Source organism: Leucopleurus acutus (genome assembly GCF_964270905.1).
Source record: "Leucopleurus acutus genome assembly, chromosome: 4".
NCBI classification, from domain to species: domain Eukaryota; kingdom Metazoa; phylum Chordata; class Mammalia; order Artiodactyla; family Delphinidae; genus Leucopleurus; species Leucopleurus acutus.
The window spans coordinates 33500472-33513435 of record NC_139146.1 but is presented as its reverse complement, the minus strand read 5'-3'; the positions used below and the strand labels follow the sequence as shown (position 1 = coordinate 33513435).

Genomic DNA, 12964 nt, shown 5'->3' with positions numbered 1-12964 from the left:
AAGTTTTACATTTGTCTTCTATTTCTTTAAATACATTAAAGGTCTTCCCCAGATGCTAACAGAGCTGGTTCCCTTCTTAATTATCCCTGAGGGAAGAAGGTCTTTGTGTTCTTCCTCCTATTTTTGACTTTCTTTAGACTGTTGGAGAACTAAGCCCTTTTCATCTGCATTGTTGATTCAGTGTCACTGATTTCAGGACAAGTAGAAAACATAGTTATATTAGGTACAGAGTATGCCCTCTGCCTCTCTCGGACAGTCACTGTCTTTCCAGGTGCCCTGACGTGCTCCATGGCAAACTGTCAGTATGGCTGTGATGTTGTCAAAGGACAAATTCGGTGCCAGTGCCCCTCTCCTGGCCTACGGCTGGCTCCTGATGGGAGGACCTGTGTGGGTGAGTTGTAAAATCAAGCATCTCTATCAGCAGTCTCTCTAGGGTAAGGAAGAAAGTGAACTGTGATGGCAGGAAGGAAAAAGGGCAGTTACTTAACATCAGGTAATTAGCTATCCTTTAGACAATATCAGATGTCTCAGAAGGGGACCTCTCTCTGTGAAAAGACCTTGGAAACTTTGTTTCCAAAAAAAAATGAGGGACAGGAGGAAGCTTCAGGCAGAGGAAACCACACGTGCAAAGGCATTGAAGTTTAGAGGGAGCATAATATTCAGGGAACAAGAAGAGCTCAGTATTTCTAGGACGTAAGAGGCAATGAGTATTGAAGCTGAGCTGGTAGACAGGGCTAGACTGTATGTATTGCACTAAAGGGTTAGCTTTTTTTTTTTCCCCCTGTAAATTAGGAAGGCAGTAAAAGATTGTGGTTAAGAGTCTGGGCTTTGATTTTAAACCTGGCTCTGCCATAGACTTGATATGTAACCTTAGGTAAGAGGCTTCAGTCTTGAAGCTTCAGTCTTCTCATCTTTAAAATGGGAGTAATGTCCTTGTGAGGAGTGAATGAGATCATGAACGCAAAGAGCTTAGCACGGTACCTCACATGTAGTAAGCACTGAATGAATGGAGGTATTTGGGGGCTCAAGAGATATTTACTGAGTACTTTCTATATACCAGGCACTGTGCTAAGTGCTAGGATATAGAGTAATGGACAAAGCAGACAAGATTTCAATCCTCTGGAAGAGGCAGAAAAGAAAGAAATATTCAGTAAAATTACAAACAATGCCAAGTGTTAATATGAATAACTAAGGGAGTAAAAAACAAAAAGGATCTATTTTAGAAAATAATGGTCAAGGAAAGCCCTGAAGTTAGACATGGACCATTGGCCACATGAAGAATCAGCCAAGCTGGTGAAAACGTTGCAGAGCACTGCAGTGAAAGAGAGGTTGGTCTGTTTGAGGTGCTGAAAGAAAGAAAACCATATCCTTAAGTACAGAGTATGGGGTGGGGGGTGGCTTGAGATACAGCCAGTGAGGTGGGTGAGGACTGTTTATTACAAGGTGGTCAAAGACGTGATGAGGAATGAGGAATGAATTCAGAAAGCAAGTAGAAACAGTTGAGAGTTTTGAGCATGGGAACAATCCCTTCTTATGTCTTAATAAAATCATTTGTTGACAGTGGAGTGGGAATGCTTTGGAGAGGCTAAGATTGGCAGGGAAAAGGCCAGTTTGGAGGCTCTTGGAATAGTCTATCCTGGGAGATGGTGGCTTGGGCTAGGGTAAAGGCAGTGGGTGAAGAGCAGAGTAAATGAGTTCAAAGAATTTGTCTGAGGTAGAATCAGCTGAGGTTAAGGGAAATACGGTTGTCAAGGATGACTCATGTTTCTAGTTCAAGCAACTGGGGAGGCGGGGGTTACAGGTGCAGTACATGCTGAGATACGGTACAAGAGGAGGACGGCTTGGCTTAGAAGGATGAGTTGAAATTTGGAGATACGGGATTTATGTTGCCTGTCAGGGCAACCAGCTGGATAACATTTATGATGAGCCACTACGTGCGCACAACCATTTGCAGATAGTAGTGTATTTTAAAAGCTCCTCCGTCTGAACGTGCTGTTGCCCTTCCTAAGACGCGTTGGCTTATGTTTCTAGACATTGATGAATGTGCTACTGGAAGAGCCTCCTGCCCTAGATACAGGCAGTGTGTCAACACTTTTGGGAGTTACATCTGCAAATGTCATAAAGGCTTCGACCTCATGTACATTGGAGGCAAATACCAATGTCACGGTAATGAACCCCAGCCCTTGCTTTGTGTTGTTTTTTCCTGTGGAGCGGAAAGGTCTCTTAATTATGGTGATGACTGGGATGTCAAGGGCAGGGGAGGGTACTGGCATTAAATTAAACAAACAGAAGTGAAACTCAAACACTAGTAATTCTGGGCGCACGCTACTTTATTTCTTCTCTTTATCTTTCAATTTTACGTGAACCTTCACATTGCAAAAAAATATTTTATTTGAAACTGTGTATTTTTGGTGTAATCATATTTATCATAAAATAATCATATTTATTTTATGTGTAATCATATTTATCTCCCAAATAAACCTCTTCTTTTCCTACTTCCTGATGCAGATATAGATGAATGCTCCCTTGGTCAGTATCAATGCAGCACCTTTGCTCGATGTTACAACGTACACGGGTCCTACAAGTGTAAATGTAAAGACGGATACCAGGGCGACGGACTGAATTGTGTTTGTGAGTCATGCTTGTCTCCCAGCTCTAAATTCCAGCAGGAAGTACAAGATTACACAAAGGCCATTACTAGGAAAGATAAGGAACAAGATTAATTATCAAACGAATATCATATCTTTTCATATCTAGTAATACTAGTCCGTGATTTCCACAAACAATAAAATCACTTGCTCAGTAATTTTTAAAAGTTAAAGACTCAGTAATACATTCTGATCTTAAAAGCATTCAGTTCCTTGACTGAATTCTGTCAGTAGCTTCTCCTTAGCTGGTACGAAATTATAGAACCCTCCTTGAGAATTTGATTTTAAATGTATGTTTGTCATTAGCATTAGATTATAATGGTGGGATAATCTGAATATATTCTTTCCTCTGTTTTATGCCTCCAATTCTGCTCTTAAAAAATCATTTCCATTTTTATTTTCTCTACGTTCAGAACTGTTTTGCTTTTTAAATTTTTATAAGCTCTATTTGTAGTATGGCTATGTATGTTAGTAGATAAACATTAAAAAAGTACCCTCCAAGATGAAAGTTTCACAAACCAAAGGCCACAATTTAGCATACATTTCATGCAACGATAGATCATTTTTTAAATTTCTGGAGTAAAGTATTTACTGAAAATCATGGGGCATAAAATCATGAGGATTAAAGGATTTTTGAAGGGTCATGTAGTTATACTCCCAGTCTGGAATATATGCTTACAAGAAGATTAAATATTAATTCCTTTCGGTGAATACAATCAAGGACAGAGTTTCCATAGGTGATCTTGGTGACCTCTGAAATTTTTTTTTAAAAAGCAATTGTATAAATTAGTAAAGGGGAAGGAAAACCAAATATAAAACATTGAGTAGAACATTTAATGTAAATGTATTTGTGTGAATTTAATTTATATAAAGTGTGGAAGAGAAAACTATTAGTCTTCAGACAATTCTAAACATGATTTTATAATATACACATACCATGGAGACACATAACATAGACTCTAAATATACATTTCTCATATTTTAAAATTTTAAAATATCTCTGCATTTAAAAATCTCATTGATTCTTCTCTTTCCACTTTACAAATACTTAAAACATTTTATGTTTCAGATGATACATTTCATTACAGAAAAACAATATAATTTTTGTGTATATCCACCAAATAGATATATGTGTGTATGAATATATATGTGTATATATTACATATACACACACATACTAATTTTTTTTGGAAAACAGCCTGACTTAACAGTAGGGGAATATTCTCAATGTGAAAAGTAAGCCAGTTGGCATGAGGTATTTTGATGTGTTTGTTTTTTGCAATTTGATATCTTACTTCTTAAGGTGAGAGGGTTGTACACTAATTTAAATACATTTACTGTTTTAGATATTCCAAAAGTCATGATTGAACCTTCAGGTCCAATTCATGTACCAAAGGAAAATCGTACCATTTCAAGGGGCGATGGAGGACACAGTAATTGGATCCCTGATGTCAGAAGTACTAGGTGGCCTCTGAAGACACCCTATGTACCTGCTGTCATTACCAGCAGGCCCACCTCTGAGCCAACAGCAAGACCTGCCCTGGAGCCAGCGCCACAGCCTGCCCCACCCACAGAACTCAGAACACCTCCACCAGCAGCAGCCCCAGGAGGACCAACCACCAGCCTGACAAGTGTAGCACCAGTTGCCACTGTGTCTCCAAGAAGGATTACAGTTGACAACAGGATACAGACAGAGCCTCAGAAACCCCGAGGAGATGTGTTCAGTGAGTCATAAACGTTACCACATTTTTTTGAGGGTTTTTTTCCCAGTTTTATTGAGATGTAATTGACATACAGCACCGTATACGTTTGAGTACAGCATAGTGGTTTGGCTTATCCGTATCATGAAATGATTACCACAATATGTTTAGTTAACATCCATCATTTCACGTAGATACAAAATAGAAGAAAAAGGAAAACACATTTTTTTTCTTTGGTATGGGAACTCTTAGGACTTACTGTCTTAACAACTTCCATATAAGTTATACAGCAGGTATAACTATAGTCGTTGTTGTGTATATTGTTGTATGCTACATCCCTGGTACTAGTGTATCTTATAACTGGATTTGTACCTTTTGACCACCTTCATCCTGTTTTCCCTTCCCACCTCTAGTAACCACAAATCGGATCCCTTTTTCTATGAGTTTGTTTTCTTTTAACAGTCCACATGTAAGTGAGGTCATGTACAGTATTTGCCTTTCTCTGTCAGATTTATTTCACTTAGCATTCTATCCTCAAGGTCCATCCATGTTGTCTCAGATGGCAGGATCTTCTCATTGTTACGGCTCACTAATATTACACTGTAGATATGTTTATATATACCACAATTTCTTCATTCATCTGTCAGTGGACATTTCGGTTGTTTCCATGTCTTGGCTATTGTAAATAATGCTGTGAACGAAGAGGTGCAGATATCTCTTACGCGTAGTGTTTTTATTTCCTTTGGATATATTCCCAGAACTAGGATTGCTGGATCATATGGTAGTTCTGTTTTCAGTTTTTTGTGGAACCTCCATACTGTTTTCCCTAGTGGCTGCACCGGCTTAAAATCCCACCAACAGCGTATCCGGGTTCCCTTATCTCCACACCCTCACCCACTTGTTATCTCTTGTCCTTTTGGTAAACAGCCATTCTAACAGGTATGAGGTGATATCTCATTGTGGTTTTGATTTGCATTCCCTAGTAATTAATGATGCTGAGCATCTTTTCATGTATCTGCTGGCCATTTAGTGTATCTTCTTTGGACAAATGCCTGTTCAGGTCCTTTGCCCACTTTTTAACTGGATTATTGGATTTTTTGCTATTAAGTGGTATGAGTTCCCTATATATTTTAGATGTTAACCCCCAAGAAAAGACTATAAAGATATTCTAAAAGGAAATCAAGGAAGAAAAACAATTATAGCACAAGTACATCTCTAGCCCAGACTTCTCCCCAAACTCTAGACTTGTATATCACCTGCCTGTTTAACTGCTCTAGTTGGATGAAGATACATGTCTCAAGCTCAACTTGTCTAATCATTCCTGATCGTCACCCCAAACACATTCTACCCACAGCTTTTCCCACCCCAGGAGATAGCACCTCCATCCTACCAATTGCTAAGGCCAGAAAACTTGGAGTCATTTTAAATTACTTTTTATACCCACATTGAAGCTGTATGGAAATCCTGTCAGCCCTGGCTTCAAATTATATCTGAAGTGTGCCTACTGCTCACCATCGCCAGGGCTACCAGTCTGGCCCAGGCCATACTTCCCCCTGGTGTACAGGTCCAAAATCCTTTTTCCAGATACGTAATAGAGCATTTTTTTAGATTTTAGAAAAGTAATAAGGCGCATTTGCTGTATAGCACACACTGAAGCATATTAATGTTTCTACAGGGAAACATGAATATTTACACTAATTTGGCTACTAAACCCATTTAAGTTAGGTTAAGTGAAGGTTAGATTTGCCACCTAATGAGTTTATGGAAGCAGCTTTTGGATTTGAGAATGACAGGTGAGGACCCGCGGATCTGTACTGAGGTAGCCTTTCAGCCGGTCTGCCTGCTCCCACCCTTGTCCCTCTGCTGTCTCTCCTCAACCCAGCAGCCAGAGTCATCTTTTAAAACTTAAATGAGATGTCATTGTTCAAAGCTCTGCATTAGCACCCACTTCCTTCAGTGAGAACAGAAGCCCTCCCGGCGGCTTCCAAAGTCCTCAGATCACATCTCCTAGCACTCTTCCCCTCATTCACTTCACTCCAGCCTCCTCGCTGTTCCTCCAGCTCCTCCCATCTTAGGATTTTTGCTCCAGCCCTTCCCTCTTTCTGGAACACTCTTCCTCCGGCTATCAGCTTGTCTCACTTTCTCACTTCTTCATGCACATCTCAACTTGCCAGTGAGGCCACTCTGACCCCCCCTCTTCAATACTGTGACCTCTGCAGCCACTGCCAGCACACGTGATCTCACAACTCTCTACTGTTTTTAAAAATAGCATTTATCGGGCTTCCCTGGTGGCGCAGTGGTTGAGAGTCCGCCTGCCGATGCAGGGGACACGGGTTCATGCCCCGGTCCGGGAAGATCCCACATGCCGTGGAGCGGCTGGGCCTGTGAGCCATGGCCACTGAGCCTGTGCGTCCGGAGCCTGTGCTCCGCAATGGGAGAGGCCGCAACGGGAGAGGCCACAACAGTGAGAGGCCCACGTAATGCAAAAAAAAAAAAAAAAATAGCATTTATCACCTTCTATATACTATCTTGTTTTCTTATTTATAATGTCTATTTTTGTGTCTTCTGACTAGAATATAAGCTTTTTGAGGGGCAGGGGTCTTTCTCGGTTTTGCTCATTGGTATATCTCAAGAACCTAGAATAGTGCCTGGCACATAATCAGCAATTGAATACTATTTGTGGGACATAGAAATGAATGATTAGATCAATCACTCTTGACATTTTAAAATAAAAATTATCATCATGTAATCAATTTCCATATACAAGTTAGTTTAGTAACACATTAAATCTATATTTAAGAAATAAAAAATATTCTTTCCTGATTGTGACTTATTTTTATAATATGGGGAGGTTTTTAATTGTGCTTCCACCATCTTTCTCTCTCTCTCTCCCTTTCCTCCCTTCGTTTTTAGAGATTTATGTTCTATTCAGTGGATTATTAAATCTGAAAAGTCAAAGTTAGTGAGAAGGAAAACGATGATAATGTTTCAAAGTATATATTTCCTAGCTCCTGAAACTAGCTCAAATAATTTTTCTGTTACACTTTTATTATTTATTTTTGGCCGCGCTGGGTCTTCATTGCTGTGAGCGGACTTTCTCTAGTTGCAGCGAGCGGGGGCTACTCTTCGTTGTGGTGCACGGGCTTCTCATTGTGGTGGCTTCTCTTGTCACGGAGCATGGGCTCTAGGAACATGGGCTTCAGTAGTCATGGCGTGCGGGCTCAGTAGTTGTGGTGCACGGGCTCAGTAGTTGTGGCTCACAGGCTCTAGAGCACAGGCTCAGTAGTTGTGGCGCATGGGCTTAGTTGCTCCGCAGCACGTGGGATCTTCCCAGACCAGGGCTTAAACCCGTGTTCCCTGCATTGGCAGGCGGATTCTTAACCACTGCACCACCAGGGAAGTCCCAGGAGCATTTAAATAATACATGATTAAGGAAATGACTTTTTATGTATGATATGAAATATTAAACATGTGTTTTAAAAATAATTTTAACTTGAGGAACCCTAGGTTTTTCAGATTGTGTGAACAGAATTATAACCAGATGTGTTTTCAGGGCTAGTTCTATAGGCGTGATTTGAGCAACACTAAAGTTACCTGATATAGCATGAAATTCTTGTTCCTTCACTAATGGGACAGACCAGTGCTTCTTAAAATGTGTTTCATAGAACATTAGTTCTCTGGAATATTATGCAAGTGTATGCCTAAAAAAGTTCTGAGGTCAAATAAATTTAAGAGACCCTTGGTTTAGCTGCTTAAATAGGTTTGTTAAGTGTGGGACTTTTCAATATGCTAATGGTCACTGTGAACCTCTTGGAGAGGTATATAATGTGCATCATTTCCAGTGGATTTAACTGGGTTTATTTAACTGTTGGGATTAGAGTTTATTATAACCCACTTCAGGTCAGGCTGGGCTGAACTAAGAATTATAGGGACCATGCTCCACAAATCGAATAGCCTTCTACCATTGGCTCTCATTTGCATGGTTTCTGAGACCAGTGGGTTGATCTTGGACTCTGGAAGAGCCTGGAGGGGAGGGGAGAGCAGAAAAGGGCTGGGCAGACTTAGAGCAAGAAAGGCAGATTTAACTGGTGGGCTGCCTGTCTGGACGCCAGAGGTATGCTGTAGGGGATTGCTAAAAAGTTGGAGACCAGGTGAACACCAAAGATAAAAATCTGGTATAAGAGCAGGTAGGAGCTATCCCAGAGCAAAGAACATAAGAAAAACATTATGTAGAATCCAAAGTAAAGGACATTAGGGGAAAATGCAATTCCAGTCTAGCAATACCATGAAATAGTATGAAGTAATGTTTTTTTTTTAAAAAATGTTTAATGACTTGGGAAAGTACCTAGGTTATAAAAATGTTAAGTGAAAAGAATATACAAAACTGTGCTTACCATTTGATCCCAATTACGTGTAAAATACATGTCTTCATATGTCGGGATGAATATAAAAGTCTGGAAGGAAAAAGACCAAAATAGTAACCATGGATCTATCCAGCTGTTGATATTTGAGGTGATTTTCATTGTCTTTGTGTTATCCTCATGCAGTGATTTTTAATCTTCCCATTCCCAGTGTCACTGGTCACAGTAATTTATTGTAGTAGTCAGTCCTTAGGAGAAGGGCCAGGGGTAATAGAATCCCGCTCTCCCAGCAGGAGAGTTGAGTCGTGTGTTTTGAAAAAGTACCCCGGGGGATTCTGATTGTGAATCATGTTAACTTTATTTAGAACTTACTGGTTTTTAAAAATTCATTCAAAGTTTTAACTTATTTTTAACCTTTCAAAATTTCTTTACAATTGAGCACGTCAGATCTGTCCAGTTTTAGCTAGGAAGCTCTGCAAGGAATATAATAGCACTTGGATCAGGAAGTAGAAAAGTGTTATCAGAAGCTCAGTTGAACCAGAACAACCTAGCCTGCCTCTTGAAAATGTAGATGCCTAATTTCTACCACCAACTTACTAAATCGGACTTTCTAGGGACGTACATCTCAGTCTTTAGTGTGTGTACAGGTCACACAGAGACTTTGTTAAAATGAAAACTTTGATTCAGTGGGTCTAGGTTAGGGCCTGAGATTCTGCATTTTTAACAAGCTCAGAAGTAAGTAACACTGCTGATCTGCTGACTGCACTGAAGCGTAGGGCTCTCTAAACCAATAATGGCAGCTCCAACCCAGCAGAACCATGTCTTGAATGGAGGCAGAATTAGCCAGATGTGGGTTGTTTAAAATTGTGCCTAAAATATAGCATATAGCCTCTGGGTCATATAAAGAAAATAAGTGTTGCAGAGTAAAGATTATAGAATACATTGTAATACGTATCAGGTGCTCTTATGAGTGGCCATATCAGGAAACCAGACTCATGGTTGCTGTGATGTTCATGAGAATGTGTTGAAATTCCAAGCACCACCAGTAAGAACAAAACTGTTTGCACTTTAATGATTGCTGCTTTGCTGCCTGCGGTCCACAGGTTTTTTTCTCTCATTTCCCTTTTACGGATTTTACAGTCTGGCTGGTGTGATCACATTGTGCTTAGTCATGGAAATACGATCTTTTCTGATTCTATGTGGTGATGAGTGAAAAGATTGTTTCTGCTGAGGGGTGAACAGGTCTTCAAACCAGTTTGCTTTCTAGTAAACCGTAAGGCCTAGAGAGACCCTGAGAAGATGCCTGACATCTCCCAGAAGATGCCTGACATCTCCCTGAAGATGAAATTTCAGCAAGGGTTTTGAAGGACCGCTTGTAGGTCAGATTCTGGTGCTGTGAATTCTGAAAGTTTTCAAGGCATTTTATGTATATTTTAATTGGATCCTATGATGGCTGGTAAAGAAAAAAATAGCTCTTTCCGGAAAGTATAAATTGAGTTCTTAGTGAACGTGACCAAAGTCAGAAATCAGATTTTTTGTTGAGTTTTATGCACATTAGTCTATAGAGTTGTAATGAAAAGTATTGTGCCATAGCCACTCTGAGATTTGGGGCATGTTACTAAATCTTCCTATGTTTCCTCATCTGTAAGTTGTGATAATAATAGTATCTACTACATTGGGCTGTTGTGAAAATTAGGTGAGAGTGTGCTTGGCATATAATAAGAACTCAATACACAATAGCTATACTACTTCTGTTGATGTTGTTGAATTGATTTATATGGTAATGATAACATTTCCTACTTAACTCATAAAAACACAGCCCTATTTTGTGTTCTGGTTTTGAGTTTATATTTTTCTGATGCTCTTTATTATGGTTCATTACAGTTGTAATGTTCACAATATTTTAAATGATATTTTTGGCTAACCAGATCCTTTAGAAACAAATTGATCTGCAAGTATGAGCTATTAGGGGAGCAGAGAAAATGAAAATAGAAGGAGGCTGCTATTTTATAGACCCTTTACTTACGACCAAATAATTGGAACATCCTGTTTTATTTAGGGGTTTACGGTACCTAATTGAACAGTTGTGATGTTAAAACAGAGACAGCATCACCTCAACTTCTTTACCGAGCAAATAGTAACAACAGCCTTTTCAGAGATGAATCTGTCTAGATGAGAAACATACATGATGGGTCTGATAAGTATCAGAAATAAAAGCTTCCTTTCTTCCTCTAAAGTGATTCATTTGGCCTGAGGGCATTGACACCTGTCCCCCACAGGTGTCACCTGTGTCACCTCACAGGTGCCGCACTCACCCAAGCAGCTGTACTGTAGTCAAATAGTCGGCTGTGGTACCGCCTGCGTTCCGTTCCAGTACTTGGACTCAGTCCTGACAGCGCCTAACCTTCTGACTTCCTTTGGCTTTAGAAGAGGGCAAGGGGATAAAAACAGTTCTGGTGGCAAAACCCAGGGATCTTTAGAGATGACAGAGTGGGGATGAAAGACAAGGGGTCTACGATGCCATCTCTTGCCTCGCCCCTGCATCCCCTCTCTTGTCTCCTTCCTTCTTCTCTCCCTCCACGTTCCCTGTCAAATGATCTCCTGATCTAGAAAAGTTGAGTCTTCACCTTTATGGCCACACTTAGCAATTGTTCCAGGCAGTGCTTCAAGTTGTCCTGAAACTTTATTAGAAGAGAGAGAGGGGAGCCACAAATTGGGGCTTATTATTTTTAGCTGTGTGTATGTTGCACCTTTCACTAGAGATATAATTTTTCCCAGTTCTGCTCTTTACTCTCAGCCCAAAGGTGTCTTTTGAACTTTTTGGATTTTTCCTACACAGTGAAAGCTTTAGCACACAAGGGCTTATTTCTGTTGAGCCCAGCAGCCTTTTGCTAGTAATCAGTAGTAGATGGCTGGGAATTTTCTCTCTAATGTAGTTAAGGAAATGTCAGAGTCTCTTTTCCAATCTTTTTATTTGCTTCTCTCTGGTAATTTAAAGCTGTAATGTGTATGTTCTTCATCTGGAGAGGGAAAGAAAGGGGCAGAGGAGAAAAGGGAGGGGGCAGAGGGAGAGGAGGAGAAGAGAAAGCGGTGTGGAGGGGAGATGCAAGAGGTGGCCTCTTAAAACCCTTGTCACTCATCCCCACTCTGTCATCTCTAAATTTCGCCACCAGAAAGAGCCTTCAGGATATTAGGAAAGTTACATACATACCATTCTCTTCAGATGAACTAAATCCCTAAGCATAGAAAGAATTTAAGACCGTGTTATCTTTAATCTTTTAGTCCAACAACAAATGCCAGAGCTGGCCTGGGTAATGTCATGGGAGCCACCCTAGAACAGAAACAGAATTTGCAAACCTACCTTTAATAAATTGTGCTTACATTCTGCTATAGTAGTTACTGTTTGGAAGAAGTCTGGCAGTGGGAGATGTGTGTGATAATATTTACATTTACTTCACTGTGCTTACTTTTAATGCTTTTTGGTAAAAACATGCAGTCGACTCTTTGGGAAACTTCATTCATGAACACAGGCTATATATTAATATCATATCCCTGGGGAAAATATATTTAATGGAATGTTCTGGGATGGAGTTCCTTTTAAGAAGTTTCTTGCTTATCTGTGTAGCCAATTCTTCTCACAGGCTCCAGGGCTCCGGGTTCCCCAGCCACTAGGAACGTACTGGGCCCCTGAGCCCCAGCCAACCACGTTTTTATCCAGCTGTCTGCTGGCTTCAGTGCCTGTATGTACCCTGTGTTTTAGTTCATGTGGAAGATTATAAGACATACGTCTTGGTGGATGAAACGTTAACTAATGGGAGAAAAATGTTTAGGAAATCTTCTAAAGAGCATATGAACATTCTTTTTTTTATGTTAATTTTGGTCATAACTGCCCTCTGACAGCCACTCCCTCCTCCCTCCTGTTCATTCTCTGTGCTCCAGCCAGAATGATGTACCTGATCTTGGCGCTCCTCTGTTAGAATCTTTGAGACTTCCAGTTTCCGCCAGAAGAAAGTCCATGATATTTACAGAGCTTTAAAAGGCCCCGCAACGTCTGCCTGCATCTCCAGCTTCATTTGGTTCCCTCCTTCCCTCCCCCTTCCTCTCCCCCTGTGAGCTCTACACGCAGAATGATGTTTGAGTTCACACCCGTTCACTCTCTAGGGCGCTAGCTCAGTGACTCATCCTTCAGGTCGCAGTGTAAGCAGCACCTCTCAGAGATTTTCATGCATCTTCCTCCTGGGCTAGCTTAGACAGC

General features: G+C 40.5%; 1 protein-coding gene across 6 annotated transcripts in view; it reads left to right on the top strand.

The window, feature by feature from the left end:
• NPNT (nephronectin) overlaps positions 1-12964 on the top strand; it is a gene marked incomplete at its 5' end in the record, with an annotated part of 73457 nt that overhangs the window by 42822 nt on the left and 17671 nt on the right. For all 6 annotated transcript variants that reach the window (XM_082838413.1, XM_082838418.1, XM_082838416.1 and 3 more), the window contains 4 exons: positions 272-391; positions 2032-2166; positions 2509-2631; positions 3995-4372. In XM_082838413.1, the coding sequence (XP_082694539.1) occupies positions 272-391; positions 2032-2166; positions 2509-2631; positions 3995-4372 (756 nt within the window). The remainder of the gene's footprint in view (positions 1-271; positions 392-2031; positions 2167-2508; positions 2632-3994; positions 4373-12964) is intronic.